Source organism: Molossus molossus, unplaced genomic scaffold (genome assembly GCF_014108415.1).
Source record: "Molossus molossus isolate mMolMol1 unplaced genomic scaffold, mMolMol1.p scaffold_m16_p_5, whole genome shotgun sequence".
NCBI classification, from domain to species: domain Eukaryota; kingdom Metazoa; phylum Chordata; class Mammalia; order Chiroptera; family Molossidae; genus Molossus; species Molossus molossus.
This window is the reverse complement of record NW_023425388.1, coordinates 29,254,065-29,274,335: the sequence shown is the minus strand read 5'-3', so window position 1 is coordinate 29,274,335 and position 20,271 is coordinate 29,254,065. Positions and strand designations below refer to the sequence as shown.

General features: G+C 40.5%; 1 protein-coding gene across 1 annotated transcript; it reads right to left on the bottom strand.

The window, feature by feature from the left end:
• Nucleotides 1–227: 227 nt before the first annotated feature.
• LOC118617848 (small nuclear ribonucleoprotein G-like) lies at nt 228–428 on the bottom strand. The gene has a single exon (XM_036243875.1). It carries the CDS (start codon nt 420–422, stop codon nt 228–230), a length of 195 nt encoding a protein of 64 aa, XP_036099768.1. The 5' UTR covers nt 423–428.
• Nucleotides 429–20,271: the final 19,843 nt, after the last annotated feature.

The following is a 20,271-nucleotide window of genomic DNA, read 5'->3' as shown; positions in this document are numbered from 1 at the left end:
GCAACACTCTTACGAACAGATTCTGAACTTTAAAAACTAGAGCTTTTCCCATCCCATTGGGCATTTCTTACATTATTCCAACTATAATTTTTTTTTTTCAAAAGTTTATTTAACAAGAATTCAATGTGAAAATGGACACAATTTGATTTTTATATTGTCGTAAAACAGGTGCTGTGGAGAGGGGGCATGTGGAAGCAGTTGATTTCTCTGGTGAATACAGCCATTCTTTATACCCGTTCCAAGGCTTCTAACATGACGATGCTATTTCCTCGTATTACCACCATTCCAATGTTGTTCTGTTGCCCACTAGTTGCCATCGCCACACATTCATCTATCACAGGATTCATAAAGGGGTCAAATCCCCGCAATATTCCTTGGACATGTCTGCCACCATTTAATTTCAATGACAACTTCTTGTCCATAATTTTTTTTAAATCGGGAAGGCAAGCTTTGTGTCTAAGTGAACTCAAAGACAGCTCCGAACATAGTCCGTGGCCTCTCCTACGCTCCCGCGGTATGCCCGGCCCCAACTATAATCTTTTTCTTAAATCTCCCTTTGGGATTGGGCAGCCTTCTCAATGTTGCTCAACTTCAGATGTGTGTCAAGGGTCAATAATATGCTCTTGGCTCCTCTTTGGGCCTCTTGTCTGTTTCCACCCAAAGGCTTTGCTGGACAAGAGATGGAGTTCAACTGAATCAGAGATTTTTTTTTTTTTATCCCCACCCGAGGACATTTTTGCATGTATCTTCAGATAGAGCAGGAGGGAGAGAGGGAAGAAGAGAAAGAGAGAAACATCGATGTGAGAGAAACACATCGAGTGGTCACCACCCACACAGCCCCAACCAGGGCCAGGGACAAGGTATGTGCCCTTAGCGAGAACCAAACCTGGGACTCTCTGGTCCACAGGCCGACACTATAACCGCTGAACCAAACCAGCCAGGGTTGGATCAGTGATTCTTAAAATGGCTGTACACTGGAATCACCTCAGGAGCTTTAAAAAATATTAATGCCCAGGTTCTAACCTAAAGAGCCTGATTTAATTGGTTGCTTTTGTCTTAGTTTGGACTGCTATAACAGAATGCCACAGATTGGTGGCTTGTAAGGAGGTCCAAGTTCAAAGTGTCAGCAGATTCAGTGTCAGGTGGGAGCCTGATTCCTGGTTTATAAATGGCCCCACCTACAAAAGTCCTGGACCAAATGGCATCATACGTAAAATTTACCAAATATTCAAAGAATTAATGCCTATCTTTTTCAAACTATTCCAAAAAATTCAAGAGGAAGAAAGGCTTTCAAGCTTATTTTACAAGGCCAGCATTAATCTAATTCCAAAACCAGACAAAGACATTACAAAAAAAGTAAATTATAGGCCAATATCCCTGATTAACATAGATGCAAATTCCTCAACAAATATTAGTAAACCAAACTCAACAATACATTAAAAAGATCATACACCGTGATCAAGTGAGATTTATTCCTGGGATGCAAGGTTGGTTCAATATCTGCAAATCTATTAACGTGATATACCACAAAAATGAAGGGTAAAAACCATATGATTATATTAGTAGGTACAGAAAAACCATTTGACAATATCCAGTATCGTTTTATGATAAAAACTTTCAGCAAAGTGGGAATAGAGGGACATACCTCAACATAATAAAGGCCATATATGACAAATTCACATCTAACATCACACTCAATGGGAAAAAGCTAAAAGCATTTCCTTAATATCAGGGAAAAGACAGGTTTGTCCACTTTCAACATAGTACTGAAAGTCCTACCTAAAGCAATCAGATGAGTTAAAGAAATAAAATGTATCCAATTGGAAAGGGAGAAGTAAAACTGTCATTATTTGCAGATGACATGATACTATATAGAGAGAACTCTAAAAATTTTACCAAAAATTACAGGGCCATAGTAACTAAAACATCATGGTACTGGCATAAAAACAGACATATAGATCAACAGAACAGAATAGGAAGCTAAGAAATAAACCCATGCTTGTATGGTAAACTAATATATGACAAAAGAGGCAAGAACATACAGTGAAATAAAGAGATTCTCTTCAATAAATGGTGTTGAGAAATAGGACAATGCATGCAAATAAATGAAATCTTACACCATATTCAAGAATATACTAAAATGGATTAAAGACTTAAATGTAAGTCCAGAAACCATAAAACTCCTAGAAGAAAATAGGCAGTAAACTCTCTAATATTGCCCTTAACAACATTTTTCCCCTGATATATAGCGTCCCTCGCCACTTCGCGCTTTGACTTCTGCGGCTTCAGTCTATCGCTGTTTTTCTGAACACTAGACTACATTTGAAAGAATGGCGATAGAATGAAGCCCTGAAAGTCGAAGTGCGAAGCGGTGAGGGACGACTGTATATAAACAAAGAATCCTACTTCAGGGAAATTCATTTATCGCGGTAGAGTCTGGAACTCATTAACCGTGATAAACGAGGGCTGGATGTGTCTCCTCAGGCAAGGATAACAAAAGAAAAAATAAACAAATGTGACTACATCAAATTAAAAAGGTTTTGCACAGCAAAGGAAACTATCAGTGAAACAATCAAACAAACAAAAACAACCTACTGAATAAAAAAAGTGTTCTGGTAAAGGGAAGTAGCTAAAATTTATAAAGAACTCATACAACTCAACACCATAACAACAAACAATCCAATTAAAAATAGGCAGAAAACCCGAATAAATACTTCTCCAAAGAGAATATACAGATGGCCAACAGACATATGAAAAGATGCTCAATGTCACTAACCTCAGATAAAAGAAAGTTAAATCCATAATGAGAGATCACCTCACACCTGTCAGAATGGCTATCATCAATAAATCAACAAACAACAGTATTGGTGAGGATGTGGAGGAAAGGGAACCTTTGTGCATTGTTGGTGGGAATGCAGATTAGTGCAGCTACTGTGGAGGTTCCTCAAAAAGTTAAAAATAGAATTACCATATGACCCACCAATTCCACTGCTGGAAATATATCCAAAGAAATCCAAAAAGATATATGCACCCTTATGTTTGTTGCAGTGTCATTTTAAATAAATCAAAATGTGAAAGCAACCAAGGGCCCATCAATAGATGAGTGGATAAGAAAAAGTGGTGATACATATATAATATGAAATATAACTTGGCCATAAAAAGAATGAGATCTTACCATATGCGACACCATAGATGGACCTAGAGGGTGTTACACTAAGTGAAATAAAGCAGACAGAAAAGAAAAAATACTGTATACTTTCACTTACATGTGGAATCTGAAGAATAAAATAAATGAACCAACTAAACAGAAATAGACTCATAGAGAACAGACTGATGGTTGCCAGAGGGAAGGTGGGTGGGAGGCTGGGTAATAAAGGTGAAGGGATTAAGAAGTACAAATTGGTAGCTACAAAATAGTAGTCAAGAGATGTAAAGTACAGCATAGGGAATGTGGTCAATAATATTGTAATAACTATGTATGTGCCAAGTGGGTACTAGAATTATGAGGGTGATCACTTTGTAAATTACATAATTGTCTAACCATGATGCTGTACACTTGAAACAAATATTTAAAAAAAGATAAATGCCATCAAATTGGGGATTAAATTTCAGCATATGAATTTTAGGGGCATACATACATTCAGTCTCCAGTATTTCTAGTGAGTTGAGTGGTTGCTCTCCCAAAAGTATGTTCACTTTCCAGAATCAGTTAATGTAAACTTATTTGGCAAAAAGGTCTCTGCAAGATGTTATTAAGTTAAAGATCTTGAGACAAGATCCTCCTGGATTATCCCCAGTAGGCCCTAAATCCAATGACAAGTGTGCCTTTATAAGAGACACTCAGAGGAGAGAACACATGGAGAAGAGGAGATAAAAATAGAAGGTGGAGGTGAAGATGGCAACTACACAGCCACAAACCAAGAAGTGCAAGGTTGGTTCAACATCCGCACAATGTGATACACCAATGTGGAACAGACAGGTGGGTTTTCTCTTAGAGCCTTCAGAGGAATCACAGCTCTGTTGACACCTCGATTTCAAACTTCCAGCCTCCAGAACTGTGAGAGAATACAGTTCTGTTGTTTTAAGCCACTGTGTTTTTGATAACAGTCACAGGAAACTAATACTGTTGGGGCACGGCCTGGGCATTGTACAATTTTAAGACTCCCATGGTGATTCTAATGTGAAGCCAGGATGGGGAACTGCTGGAATAGAACATTTCGGAAGCATTTCCCCTGGTATTTTTCCTCAGCTCAGGGCATAAATGCTTTTTTACAATATTGTGATGTCTTAATTATATTTTTATTATCTCTTAGCAGAGTAAATATTTGATGCACTATGGGAACAGCCAGGATATATAAAGGTTACGATAAGGAAATAAAAAGCTTAATGTGCAATATAAGTGTCTGTTATCTTTTTTTTTTTTTTTATCCTCACCCGAGGATATTTTTCCATTTTTTTGTACAGATAGAGTGGGAGGGAGAGAGAGAGAGAGGGAAACATCGATGTGAAGGGACACATCGAGTGGCTGCCACCCGCACGACCAACTAGGGCCGGGGACAAACTGCAACCGAAGTACGTGCCCTTAGCGGGAACCGAACCCGGGTCTCTCCGGACCGCAGGCCGACGCTCTAACCGCTGAGCCAAACTGGCCAGGGCTAAGTGTCTGTTATCTTAAGTACAAACCCTGGCACCCAGGATTTTTCCTCCAAGGCCATTTGAGCTGTATCTGCAGCCTTGTTCACGACTTCTTTCTCTGATTATGAGTCATCCTGCCCTTCCTTCTCCCGCCTTCCTCTCCCACTCCTGCTGCCTGTTTGGGGGCAGTTTAGTCCAGGGCTGGTCAAAAGCTCTGGAAAGACAGATCTGAGGAATAAAAAGGGACCAGGTCAGGTGCACACCTGTGGCTGTTCTGTCTGCTGGGTTGAGGAAATATTGGGTGGGCAAGGAGGAGGTGGTCACCACAGTTTCTGGTGTTTTGCCTTGTCTCCATACTGCTGGGCAGGGAGATATCATGCTAGGGAATTTTAGGAGGGGTCGATACTCAGGTAAAGAGACTTACATTTTAAGGGAGTGGGGAATAATTGAACTGACATTTTACAGAAGGCTATGATTTCTCCACCATATTCTGCCCCTTCAGAAATACACACACACACACACACACACACACACACACATACATGTAAACACATCATACTGATACTGATATATACAACATGGATGATTCTCAGTCATTGTGTGAAGTGAAAGATGCCCACACAAAAGACTACATATTGCATGATTTTGTTTATATAAAGTGTCCAGAAAAGGCAAATCTATAGAGATGGAAAGTAAATTAGTGGTTGCCTGGGGCTGGAGGTGGGAATGGGGATTAACTATGAATGGGCAAGAGAGATTGTTTTGGGGTGATAAACCTGTTTCAGTGGATGAAAATGTGATGGTTGCCCAACTTGGTAAATTGACTAAACATCATGGAATTGTACACTTAAAATTATTTTATGGTATGTAGATTATACCTTCATAAGCTTACTTAAATATATATAATCTAATTTAACCCTGTTACTGTCAGAGTACATGTTACATTTTTAATCTTTAGTTTAACACACTCTTGGCAGAACCTCCTTTCCTGTGAAGGCCTGGGCACTGTGCACCTGTAAGTCTGTGAAGACAAGAGGGCAACAGCTGTTAAAGTAACCTGAGGCCCAGGGAGTTTTGCTCACTAGGTCTTCAGGTTTGTCCAGGGCCTTCTCCTGGTAGGTAGTTTGAAACACTGATTTTCACACCTGTCAGCACCATGCTCAGATATGTACAAAAGTCCATAGGAAAATCATTTTAACCATATTACTACTATAGACTCTAAGCAGGGGCTCAGTTTCACTTCTAGGAGCAGTCAGGATGGACTTGGTTATGCTGCAGTAACAAACAATATCCAAATCTCAGTGGCTTAAGAGAACGAAAGTTTATTACACTCATACTGCATGACCTCAGGGGTTGATAGGGAGCTCTGCTTCATGTCATCCTTACTCAGGGACTCAGGCTGACAAAGGCTCCACCATCTATGACATTGCTAGTGTTGGGGCAGAAGAAAGGAAAGATGAAGAATCACATCCTGGTTCGTAAATGCATCTACCCAGAAGTCACAAGCATCATTTCCACTTATGTCTTATTGGACAGAGCAAGTCACACGACATCGCCTAACCTCAAAGGAGCTGGGAAATAGAGGGAACAATACGCGGTGGACAACAGCTAATGTGTGCCACCCCACCTTCCCCAGAAGAGAGGCAGAGTGGTAAGGATTTACAAGCTTCCCTCTTTCGGGGGAAAACCTTCCCATTTTTCCTGGGACTGAGAAGTTTTCCTCAGGATGTGGCACTTTCAATGCTAAAACTGGGAGAGTTTCATGTCATTTGAGATGGTTGGTCACCCTAGCTGTGTTCTGCCTTGGGTTGTCCATCCTGCCAATGGAGGATGGCAGGATCTCTCTGCCCATGATTACCCCTTTCAGAAAATCTGCCCCAAACTCTTTTGGGCCTTTTAATTAAAAATTGAGGTTACTACAGAGACTTCCCAAAGAGTTCTCAGTGGGCCCCATCTCTGAGAAGGGGCTAGAGTTCTTGTCTCCGCTGGCGGGGCCTGGAAACTTCCCTTGCTCATTAAAAGCCATCACAGCTTTAGCTTTCACCGCTTGCATGAGGCTTTGGTTGGTGAGAGCCCGTCTCTCGGTCCAGGGCAGCCACCTCATCATGGGAGACACCACACTGTGATGGAGGGACTCCTTGAACCACCACTCAAAGGGACAGTCACCCACTTTGAAGTAAACCTACATCCACAGAAGGACAAAGAGGTCTTTCCAAATTCTTTAATAACAATGCTACCAGTTCTCACACCATGTTCCAGGTGTTTACACAGGCTATTTTACTTAAAGGTTTTTTAAAATTCCAATATAGCAAATGAGGAAAACCAGATTGGAGAGGTTACTTGCCCAAGTTCACAGAGTATGGCAAGGGTCCAGTCTAAGGCTGCCTCTTAAAATCCCAAACTCAAATGCTTTGCTGTGCCCACCCCAGACCATGAAATGGGTTTATCCCATTCCAAGGGGGCTACCTACAGCCGATGAAGCTTGAGCTTCAGATCCCCTCACTTGCATGGGGCCCTTAATGTGTTTGTTTGCATTTACATGTGTTTAATAAAGTTTGCAAAAGTCATATATGTTTGTATATATTTTCTGAAAGAGGGCTTCCCAATTATACACTCTTCAGATCCCAGAAAACCCGGGTTGACTCCAAATTGCACCAGGACATGTCCTCTATGCTCCTCATCAATTCCTCCTCATGCTTCAGACCAGCAAAAGGCGTTACTGTCTCGGAAAAATCTCCCCCATCTCCCTGTGTAGCCAGTTTCCCTCATTGTACATTTTCAGAGCACCACGTACCTCTTATTCATAATACCAAAGTTACAATTTTAACATTGACTTGTGCAATTATATGATTAGAGTCGATCTCTTCTACGAGACTGCCTACTCCATGAAGACAGGGCCCATGTTTATCTCTGCTCATCACTGTATCCCTAGTGCCTACCAGAGTGCCTGCTACATGGTCAGCACTCAATAAATGTTGCAGAAAATGTCAGAATATTGTGTATATTGCATATATAAACATTTATTTTAGTTAAGTTTATTTTATATAATTTGTTGAATCCTTAGGTATAATTGGAGATAACTTCAAATTCTGCAAAACTAAGGCTGAGTGTTACTGCTCTAGGTTAATATCTAGATATTTCTAGGTTATATAGGTTAACACATATATCTCTAGTGGGGTCACCCTTTCTATATGGGAAGTGAAATCTCAGTTGTCCAAGAATCTTAAAATATCTCATTTTAATACTTGAGTTAGCTCCCAGAAGTCCTTGAAATACAGATAGGGGAGAGCTCAGTAATTATATAAGGAAGGGGCATGTGCTTTGGTGCTTTTCTTCCTCCACCACTGGAAAATAGACTTGGGAGAACCATCTAGAATCTAGATGGTTATTGTCAAACTAATTCACTGGGCTTTGAAGCCAGAATTGCCTGAATCGAGGGCCTATGCTAAGGTAGGCTTTCAAAGGCAACTGCATTTAGAAGAATTTAGAACTCAGGAGGTAACCTGCTCTTGGGAAGCAAAAAAACTTTGGAAATGAACCTACATAGGGATGGATGTTGACTCCATAATTTATTAATTTAGTGACCATTTGCAAATTTCTTAATATCACTATCTCTCATGATGATGTAAGAAATGTTCAAACTTGTAGAGAATTTTTATGAGAGTTTATTTGAACCAAACTTACAACATATACTGAGGAGCAAGATCTCAAATGCTTCAGAGAAGAACAGTTGTGCAGCTACTTTTATGCATTTGAAATTGAGGGAACCTAGGAAGATTATATGAAGATAGAGAGCATAAGGCAGGGCTTAGATTACATGGTAGTTAAGATATGCTCTCTTGAGGTGGGTGGTCTGCTTTAGAAGGAGGGGTCTGAAAGGGGCATTTCAGGGGTGTGTTAACCTAGTTGCACAGGGACAATGGACAGGTCTTGCTTAAGGCAAAGACAAGACTTTTAGTAGAGAAGTTATATGCTTGGGGTGTGATTACCCTCTATGACTGCCCAGTTAGGAATTTGTGATCAGATCACCCTATGAGGTTACTTTCCATACATTGCCCCCCCCCCCTTTCCTTTATCTGTGAAATGGGAAGGGATAACAGTAATTACCTCATAAAGCAGGTATGAGGACCAAGCAAGACAATGTATGTGAAAGAGTTCAGCACTATTGCCAATTGCATTACAAAAGCAGTAAAAATGAATGATTATTATGATTATAATTAGTTAACTGTATAATGTTGAAAATATTATTGATATAGGACCAAAGGGGATTTGAAATACTATATTTAAAATGCTTAGAAAAGTCTTTTGCCCACAGTAGGCACAATGGCTGTCATTACCAATACATAATATGCAAAATAGAAAAAGACCCCTTTACCCACTAAAAAGGCAAATAAATGAATACAAGTAAAGATATCTCAATTTATGCCCTTCCTGGTTTTGCTCAGTGGTTAGAGCTTTGGCCAGGGGACCAAAGAGTTGCGGGTTCGATTCCGGTCAAGGGCATGTTCCTCGGTTGTGGTTCGTCCCTGGCCCTGGTTGGGGTCATGTGGGAGGCAACTAATCAATGTGTCTCTCTCACATCGATGTTTCTCTCTCTCTCTCTCTCCCTCCCTCCTCCTCTGAAGATAAATGGAAAAATATCCTCGGGTGAGGATTAAAAAAAAAAAGCTATTTCAATTTAGATGGGATAGTGATATTTATCATCAGATATTTGCAGGGGCTTTATAAAGTAAAAAATAAAAGTAATGATCTTGTCTCCACTGCTTTAGCTGAGAATTTATTTCTTTGGAAAGGCTTTGCCAAAGACATTTGACCTGGAGATATCACCCAATTTAAAACCTTGTTGAAAAGTCTTTCACTTGATGTAACATCAATGACAAAAAAAGAACTACAGTTAGTGGAATTCATAACAGACAATAAAAGAACCATAGGGTGTGACCTACTGTGAAAGAGAGATAAAAGGAAACTATTGTGTCTTCTAGAGAAAAAAAAATAGAAGAGACTCATTATTTGAGAAACCCATAATAAACATTGATTTTGGAGAACACAAGACTTGAATTCTGAGTCATATCACTGTCGTTGCCCTTTAGCTGCCTTTTAACCTCCGGGAGCTAAAATAGGACTTTGCAGAAGAATTTATAAAGTATGAGGATAAATAACAAATAATCAAAAGGGTTGTCATCTTAGTTTTTCAAAATAGTTCAAAAGAAACACTTAAGATTTTTCTCAGTTACTTTCTGTATAAGACTCTAAACAAGGAAATACTTTTATTTGAGCAATTCCTTCTCTCTGGATTTCCGTGTCATTCCTTTATTGTTCATTAAAATGCACCTCACCCTGATGGTTTTAATTATTAACTTTTCCTGGTAATAGTTTTATCATACCACAAGGAGAGAAAGGGGTTGCAGATTCTGGGACCAACAGAATCATGGTGGGTGATTCATTTCGGTTAGAAGCGTATTTTGGGAGTGTTACTGGAGTAATAAGGACCACCTTTTATTGGCATTGCAGCATTACAGTTTTCAATTTACTTTCACATACACAAACTCATTTGACTGCGGTGACAAGGTTACAGTATGAGGAGCTGGAACATTGTGGTTTCAGCACTCCTGGGCAAGCCTTCTGTGCTTCTCTATTCCAACTGTAAAATGGAAATAACACAACTTTCTCTACCACGAACTCGTCTGGTGGCTCAAATGAAAACATATGTATGCATGGGAATGCTTTGCAAAGCTCTGTGTAAACAGAAACCATCGTTTTGACATAACATTAAAAATGAAACAACAACAACAAAATGAGAAAACGGTGAGATGTTCATGGGCTTGTTAAAGGCTACTGGGCAGGAAATGGCAGTGCTGGACTCCAGCATTCTTCCAGAAAGAAGTAGGTAGGGAGTGGAGGTCTGCCATTCTTTTTAAAAACTACGTATGTTTAAGCTGGAGACAGATGAAGGCAGGGGAGGGATGCAGGTTTGCTGAGTGCCTGCTCTGTTTTTAGCACCCTGCCCTGAAGGAGCCCACCGAATGGAGGGAGGATGAATCAAGTAGATAAGTGATAACAGCGTGGAGGGTGCCCCATCAAGCAGAAAAGCGGGCTCTGGGTAGTACAGAGGAGAGAACCAACACCTTGGAATGAAGTTTTCAGAGAAGAGGTGAAAGAAGTGAGAGCGGTCTGTCATTCTTTTTGGCCACCCAGCAGCCGAGCCCCTCACCTCTTTTGAAGGCTCCGCTTCCTTTCCCTTTCGAGGCATAACCCTCCTCTCATTACTTATACTGGAAATGCTGCTCCTTTTCCTGGTTTCTCCTAAGCTGGGGACCAGCCGTAACTTGAGCCCCAGCAACCTCCTGCATCTACCTCACGCCTTGGCTTGGAAGGAAGACAAATGGAGGGGCTGGGCCCATGAGGCTCCGGTGGTGAAGTCTGCCGCCCAGTGATGCAGGCTGAGGTCCTTATGGAGCCCCTCTGTGAAGTGACTTGGCTGTTGTTCCGGACACCAATGTCCCAGATCTGGCTCTCTGGCCCTCCTGGAGAATCTGAACCATCAGTTATCTTTTAAACCAGTGCTGCTCATACTGTAAGGCAAGTACAAATCATCAGCAGGTTGTGTTAAAAAGTAGACTGGGACCAAGTAGGTCTGGGGGGACCTGTGATTCTGCACTGCTAATGAGCTCCCAGGTGATGCTGATGCTGTTGTTCCATGGACCCCACCCAGTGTAACAAGTGTTTAGTAAATTTGTTTTTAGCTCAAGCTAATACCCAGAGAGCCATGGTGGAGCTCTCTGAAGCAAGGGGCCCAGGGCTGGACTCCCTTTTACACTGGTCTAAAGACTATTTTGGGTTTGGGGAGTCCTGGGCTCAGGTCATGATGGATTAAGGGATTTCAAAGGTCATTTGAGAGGCAATCAATCGATGTGTCTCTCTCACATCAATGTTTCTCTCTCTCCCCCCTTTCCCTTCCATTCTATCTAAAAATCAATGGAAAAATATCCTCAGGTGAGGATTAACACCACCACCACCACCAACAACAACAAAAACACTTTCTCCCCTAGAGGAGATGCCCAGGACTTGTTCAGAGTACGAGGATGAAGCCAGATCCGCCTCTTTCATCTCATCATCTCATTTTACTGGATGAGCAGGCAGAATTGGTGACACTGTGTAAATTGTTTTTCCTTTTTGCACAAGTATGGTTGAATTTACATGTTAAAAGTACAGATGATGTAATTCCACTGCACTAACTATAGGATCTTGTTTCCTATTTGTATTAGTTATTTATTGCTGCATAACAAATTACTCCCAAATTTAGCAGCTTAAAACAACAAACATTTATTGTTTCATAGTTCGTGTGTGTCAGGAATCTGAAATTGGCTTTGTTGGGTGTTTGTTGCTCAAGGTCTTTTATGAGATTGCAGCCAACCTGTCCACCAAGCCTGCAGTCATCAAAAGACTCAATTGGGGCTGAAGGATTCATATAAGGATCCACTTATATGGTTGTTTTCAGGTTTAGTGTTGGATCAAAAGCATCAATTATTTGTAGATATTAGCTGTGTCATACCATGCAGGCCTCCTGGAAGCCAAAGGAGAATTTCAGGAAAGAGAGAATGGACAGGTGAGTCAATGACACATGGAAAAGGATACCTCAGTCTAGCAGCCGCAAGCTCAGTGGAGAGTGGGGAATGGATGGGGAACCATGTCACAAAATTTGTTGAGAAGCAAATGGGAGGGAGGGAAAGGCAGAAAGGGTCAGTAGATCCCAAACTAGGGTCTGCAGCAGGTGCAGGGTTGGGCCACCTGGGGAGCTTATAAAGAAAATATACTGGAGCCCTGGCCAGTTTGGCTTAGTGGATGAGCGTCGGCCTATGGACCAGAGAGTCTCAGGTTCAGATCCTGCTAGAGGCACATACCACAAAAAGAAAAAAGCCACAAAAAGAAAAAAAAAAAAAAAAAAAAAAGGAAAGAAAAGAAAAAATATATGGGAAATGAGAAAATGGCAGCAGAGTGAATGAAAGCTACACAGATGATCTCCCAGGACCAAATGGGAATTACAACTAAAATAAAGACATATCTTTGGAAAAAAGCAACAGAAAAGCAGCAGGACAGGACCATATAACCAGGGACACTGGTAGGATCTGAAGAGGCATGAGAGGGTGGTGGGCTGGGAGCCCACGGACAGCAGTGGTCTTAGCTGTGAGCAGTGCCCTCGGGGATAAAAGATTAAGCCCGCACCACAGCGCAGAGAGCCGGGACAGAGCACTGCATTGACTACAGACACTCACCTGGGGCTCTGGCAGAGGGAGGGCAGACTGGACTAGAACTCTGTGGGAACACCCAGGATTTAGAGGGCACTCAGAGTTTTTGCTGAGTCGTGGCAACAAAGGACTGTGGCCAGCTTGCTCCTTCCCAGAGCTGTGGGGAAAAGCATCAGCCCCTCCCTCAGAGATTCAGCCCCTTTCAGTTGAGGCAAAAAAATGCAAATTGAGGCTCATTAATAACCAGCATCTGTCCCACCCTCTGGAAATCCTCTTACACAGAACACCAGGGTTACATTCCTAGGCTCTGAGTAACTGAGACTAATAGCCTCCAGGCAAAAAACTAGAGGATAACTGAACCTTTCCTGGGCTTGCAAATCTACCCAGGAAAGTAACACTTGACAGTGGTGTTTAATGTGGGCCCACCCAGGCTCATCAAAACCCAGTAGAGGGAGCCATAAACAGTAGAACATCAACACCAACAGGGAAAATTCGGCAGGCTCCAAAACCCACTGCGATAGCCAAGATGGTGAGACAAAGAAACAAATTCCAAATGCAAGAACAAGAGAACTCTATTGACGATGAGATAAATGAAATGCATCTAAGCAAATTATCAGAGGTAGAGTTCAGAGCCATGCTCTTGAGGAAGCTCAACAGCATGAGTAAGGACATCAACACTATGAGTAAAGATATAGAAACATTGAAAACCAACCAAATGGAAATGAAGAATGACATAGCAAAAATAAAGAACACATTGGAAGGACTAACCAGCAGAGTAGAGGAAGCTGAGGACTAGATCAGGGAATTAGAAAACAGGGTAGAAAAAAATCAACCAATCAGAAAACTAAAAGGAAAATACAATTAAAAAACAGGAAGACAGCTTAAGAGAACTGTGGGACAACTGGAAATGTAATAACATTCGCATCACAGGAGCCCCTGAAGAAGAAGAAAATGGGCCTGGGTTAGAGAATATATTTGAAGAAATAGTGACAGGAAACTTTCCTAACTTGGTGAAGGAAGGAGGCATTCAAGTTCAAGAAGCACAGAGAGCCTCAAGTAAGAAGAACCCAAACAGGCCCACACCAAGACACATAATAATTAAAATGCCAAAAATTAAAGACAAAGAGAGAATCCTAAAGGCAGCAAGAGATAAGCTATAGGTTACCTACAAAGGAACCCCCATAAGGTTATCATGACTTCTCAACAGAAACACTACAGGCTAGGAGGGAATGGCATGAAGTAATCAAGGTCATGAACAAGGATCTGAATCCAAGACTACTGTACCCAGCAAGGCTATCATTCAAAATAGAAGGTCAAATAAAGAGCTTTCCAGACACAAAAAGGCTAGGGAATAATTAGCACCAACCCAGCACTGTAAGATATGTTAAAAGGACTGAGAAATAGGAAGAAAAATATAACCACACTAAACAAAAATGGCAATAAATAAGTACAGTGATACCTCGGTTCTCGAACGCCTCGGTTTTCGACCAAATGGAGATTCGAGAAACTTTTGTCTCGGAATCCGAACAAATATTTGGAACTCAAACTTCCGAGATGAGCCGAGTTGAGCCGAATGGCGTTCATTCGGCCCAGTGCGCCTTGCTTGCGTCATCAGTGTGAGTGCAGAGAGAGAGTCACGCTTTGTGGAGTCACGCTTTCCTATTGGGTTTCATTGCTTCGGTTCTCGAACAATTCGGTTCTCGACCGTCCTCCTGGAACGAATTATGTTCGAGAACCGAGGTATCACTGTATATATCAATTATCACCTTAAATATGAATTGTTTGAATGCTCCGATAAAAAGACACAGAGTAGCTGATTGGAAAAGAAAGCATGACTCATTTATATGTTGTTTACAAGAGACCCACCTCACAACAAAAGACTCGCATAGGTTGAAAGTGAAGGGATGCAAAAAAATTTTCCAAGCAAATGGAAAGCAAAAAAAAGCTGGGGTAGCAATACTAATATCTGATAAAATAGATTTCAAAATGAAGGCCATAACTAGAGACAAAGAAAGCCACTACATAATATTGAAAGGATCTATCCAACAGGAAGATATAACCTCGGTAAACATATATGTACACAATATAGGAGCACCAAAATATATTAAAAATCTTCTGGAGGACTTCAAAGGAGAAATTGACAGCAATACAATCATAGCAGGGGACTTCAACACCCCACTGACATCACTGGATAGATCCTCTAGACAAAAAATTAACAAGGAAACACAGGCTCTAAATGAAGCACTAGATCAAATGGATTTAATAAATATCTACAGAGAATTACACCCCAAAACTGCAGAATTCACATTCTTCTCAAGTGCACATGGGACATTCTCAAAGATAGACCACATGTTAGGGCACAAACTAAGTCTCTACAAGTTCAAGAAGATTGAAATCATATCAAGCATCTTCTCAGATCACAATGGCATAAAACTAGAAATCAATTGCAACAAGAACATACAAAGACGTTTGAACAAATGGAGGCTAAATAGGATGTTATTGAACAATGAATGGGTTACCATGGAAATCAAGGAAGAAATTAAAAACTTCCTGGAAACCAATGAAAATAAACATACAACACAAAATCTATGGGATGCAGCGAAAGCAGTTCTGAGAGGGAAGTTCATAGCACGACAGGCCTACCTCAAGAAACAAGAAAAATTTCTAATAGACTATCTAACCTCACAACTTAAAGAACTAGAAAGCAAATGAAAAGAAAACCCCAGAGCAAGTAGAAGCAAGGAAATACTAAAGATCAGAGCAGAAATAAATGACATGGAGACCAAAACAACAGAAAAAAACAACAACTCAAAGGATCAATGAAACAAAGAGCTGGTTCTTTGAAAAGATAAACAAGATTGATGGACCCTTAGCTAGACTCACCAAGAAACAAAGAGAGACAACCCAAATACACAAAATCAGAAATGAAAGAGGAGAAATAATAACTGACACCACAGAAATACAAAGGATTATGAACAAATATTATGAACAAGTATACGGCAACAAATTCGACAATCTAAGCAAAATGGACAAATTTCTAGAAACACATAGTCTGCCAAAACTGAACCAGGAAGAGATAGAGCAATAACAACATAAGAAATTGAAGATGTAATCAAGACTCTCCCAGCAAACAAAAGCCCAGGCCCGGACGGCTTCACGGGGGAATTTTACCAAACATTCCAAGAAGAACTAATACCCATTCTCTTCAAACTATTTCAAAAAATTCAAGAAGAAGGAAAACTTCCAAACTCGTTTTATGAGGCCAGCATAATTCTAATTCCAAAACCAGAAAAAGACACTACAAAGAAAGAAAACTACAGACCAATATCCCTGATGAACATAGATGCCAAAATCCTGAACAAAATACTAGCAAATCGAATCCAGCAATATATTAAAAAACTTATTCACCATGACCAAGTGGGATTCATTCCAGTGATGCAAGGCTGGTACAATATTTGCAAATCAGTAAATGTGATACACCACATAAACAAAATGAAAGATAAAAATCATATGATCATATCAATAGACGCTGAAAAAGCATTCAACAAAATCTAGCACCCGTTTTTGATAAAAACGCTCAGAAATCTGGGAATAAAGGGATCATATCTCAACATAATAAAGGCCATATATGAAATACCTACAGCCACCATCATACTCAATGGGCAAAAATTAAAAGCATTTCCCTTAATAACAGGAACAAGACAAGGATGCCCACTTTTGCCACTCTTATTTAACATAGTGCTGGAAGTCTTAGCCATAGCAATCAGACATGAAGAAAAAATAAAAGGGATTCAAACTGGAAAGGAGGAAGTGAAACTGTCATTATTTGCAGATGACATGATATTATACACAGAAAACCCCCAAAGACTCCATCAAAAATTTACTAGACTTAGTAAATGAATTTGGCCAAGTAGCAGGATACAAAATTAATGTCAAGAAATTGACAGCATTCTTATACACCAATGAACTCACAGAAAGAGAAACTAAAAAAAATCCCACTTACCATTGCAGCAAAAAAATTTAAGATACCTAGGAATAAACTTAACCAAAGAAATAAAGGACCTATTCACAGAAAACTACAGGACACTGATAAAAGAAATAGAGGAAGATATAAAAAAATGGAAGCCCATACCGTGTTCATGGATTGAAGAATTAACATCATTAAAATGTCCATAGCACCCGAAGCAATCTATAGATTCAATGCAATCCCCATCAAAATAGCAACGACATACTTCACAGAACTAGAACAAATACTTCAAAAGTTCATTTGGAACCAAAAAAGACCCTGAATAGCCACAGCAATCTTGAAAAAAAAAAGAACAAAGTAGGCGGGATCACAATACTGGATATCATGTTATACTACAAAGCTACTAAATTAGAACAGCCTGGTACTGGCACTGTTGTAGCTCACTGTCCTTAGAATCCAACTTGTCTTTAAGCTGCCCTAATTAACAACCTCAGAGACAGCAAGATGAACAATGGGGAATGTTATAGAGGGCTTTAGCCCCATAAAAATTAACCAGAGTTTGACCTTCACTGGGAATTTGAAAAGCAACATCCTTCAGGAAAAGGGAGGACAGAAACGGCCCCAAGGCCAGAGTGTCCTGCATGCTCTGTAAAGAAACTGATAGAAACTGAAGCTCCCTTTACCCCATAAAACTGTAACTGTTAAACATGTGTGTATTGCACCTGACTGACCGCTGATATCCGTCTCGAATTTGTTAGTTTTTAAAACTTGGATAATGGAATGAATAGCAGGATAGATGTATGCTGACCCAGTTTACCCAGTTTCCTTTCGCCTCAGCTCCCTCCCACCTCCGTTCCCTCCTGCTTATCGCTAACTGCCTCCGCTTCTGTACACGCAGCTTGCTTGCTCTGCTAAACTCTTGAATGACCCCTGCCCTATATAAGCAACCCTCCCCCTGAGCTTGGGGCTGCAGTTCTCCTCTGTGTAGGTTGGCTGCAGTCCCTGCGCAGGTAATAAAACATCCCCCAAAACTGAAAAATTGAGTCTGAGTGTGGTCTATAGATTCAATGCAATCCCCATCAAAATAGCAACGACATACTTGACAGAACTAGAACAAATACTTCAAAAGTTCATTTGGAACCAAAAAAGACCCCGAATAGCCACAGCAATCTTGAAAAAAAAAGAACAAAGTAGGTGGGATCACAATACTGGATATCATGTTATACTACAAAGCTACTAAATTAGAACAGCCTGGTACTGGCACAAGAACAGGCACATAGATCAATGGAATAGAACAGAGAACCCAGAAATGAACCCAAAACATTATGCTCAATTAATATTCGACAAAGGAGGCAAGAGCATACAATGAAGTAAAAACGGCCTCTTTAATAAACGGTGTTGGGAAAATTGGACAGCTACATGCAAAAAAATGAAACTAGACCATCAAATTACACCACACACCAGAATAAACTCAAAATGGATAAAAGACTTAAATGTGACTCATGAATCTAAAAAAATCCTAGTAGAACATGTAGGCAACAAAATTTCAGACATCATACACAGCAGAATTTTCACTGATACATCACCTAAGGCAACTGAAACAAAGGAGAAAATGAACACATGGGACTGCATCAAACTCAAAAACTTCTGCCCTGGCCGGTTTGGCTCAGCGGTTAGAGGACCGGCCTGCAGTCCTGAGAGACCTAGGTTCGGTTCCCGCTAAGGGCATGTACCTCGGTTGCAGTTTGTCCCCGGCTCTGGTCAGTCGTGCGGGTGGCATCCACTCGATGTGTTCCTTTCACATCGATGTTTTTCTCTCTCTCTCTGTTCCTCTCTCTCCTTCCCACTCTACCTGAACAAAAAATGGAAAAATGTCCTCGGGTGAGGATAAAAAACAAACAAACACACAAAAAAACTTCTGCGTAGCAAAAGAAACAACCACTAAAATGGAAAGGCAACCCACTGTATGGGCGAGCATAATTGCCAATGATACATCAGATAAGTGGTTAATTTCCAATATATATAGAGTGCTCAAACAGCTCAACAAAAGGAAGACAAAGAACCCAGTTGAAAAATGGGCAGAGGAACTAAATAGACACCTCTCCAAACAGGACATACAAATGGCTAAGAGACATATGAAGAAATGCTCAACATCACTAAGCATCAGAGAGATGCAAATCAAAACAACAATGAGGCCAACCTGTCAGAATGGCCGCCATCAACAAATCATCAAACAACAGGTGTTTCGAGGGTGTGGAGAAAAGAGGACTCTAGTTAGTACACTGCTGGTGGGAATGCAGACTGGTGCAGCCACTATGAAAAACACTATGGTGTTACCTCAAAAAATTAAAAATTGAATTGCCATTTGACCCAGTGATCCCACTTCTAGGAATATACCCTAAGAAGCCTGAAACACCAATCAGAAAGAATATATGTACCCCCATGTTCAAAGCAGCACTATTTACAATAGCTAAGATCTGGAAACAGTCCAAATGTCCATCAGTAGACGAATGGATAAAAAAGCAGTGGTACATGTACACAATGGAGTACTATGCAGCTGTAAGAAAGAAATAGCTCTTATCCTTTGAGATGACATGGAGGGACCTGGAAAGTATTATCCTAAGTGAAACAGGCCAAACAGAGAAAGACAAGTATCATATGATCTCACTTATTTGTGGAATATAATGAACATAACAGTCTGAGGAATGGGGTAGTCCCAGAGAAGTGGAAGTAGGGTACAGACTGACAATCCCCAGAAGAGGGGGTGTGGGGAGATAAACCACAGAACTTATATGCATATTTGCATAACCAGTGGACATGGACAACAAAGCTGGGGACATGGCGGGGAGGAAGGGAGAGAAGGGTGTCAATGGAGGAAAAAGGAGAAACATCTGTAACAAAAATAAATGAATAAATAAGAAAAAAAAATAAAATAAAAGGGAGAAATATATACCAATTCCTGTCCTAGCTGGTGTGGCTCAGAGGTTAGAGTGTCCGCCCTTGGACCGAAGGGTTGTGGGTTTGATTCTGGTCAAGGGCATGTACCTAGGTTGTGGGTTCAATCCCTGAGGTCATTGGGGAGGCAATCAATTGATGTGTCTCTCACACATCAGTGTTTCTCTCCCTTCCCCTTCCAGTCTATCTAAAAAAAAATCAATGGGAAAATATCCTCAGGTGAGGACCATGTATATGTATGTGTGTGTGTTAATTGTATATTTGAAAGTTTCTAACAGAGTAGATCTTAAAAATTCTCATTAAAAGGAAAGAAAAAAATTGTAACTGTGTGGTGATGGATGTTAATTAGACTCACTGTAGCGATCATTTCACAATATATAGATATGTCAAGTCATTATATGGTACACCATGAACTATGTTATGTCAATTATAGCTCAGTTTTTAAAATACCAGTTCCTAGGGCACCTC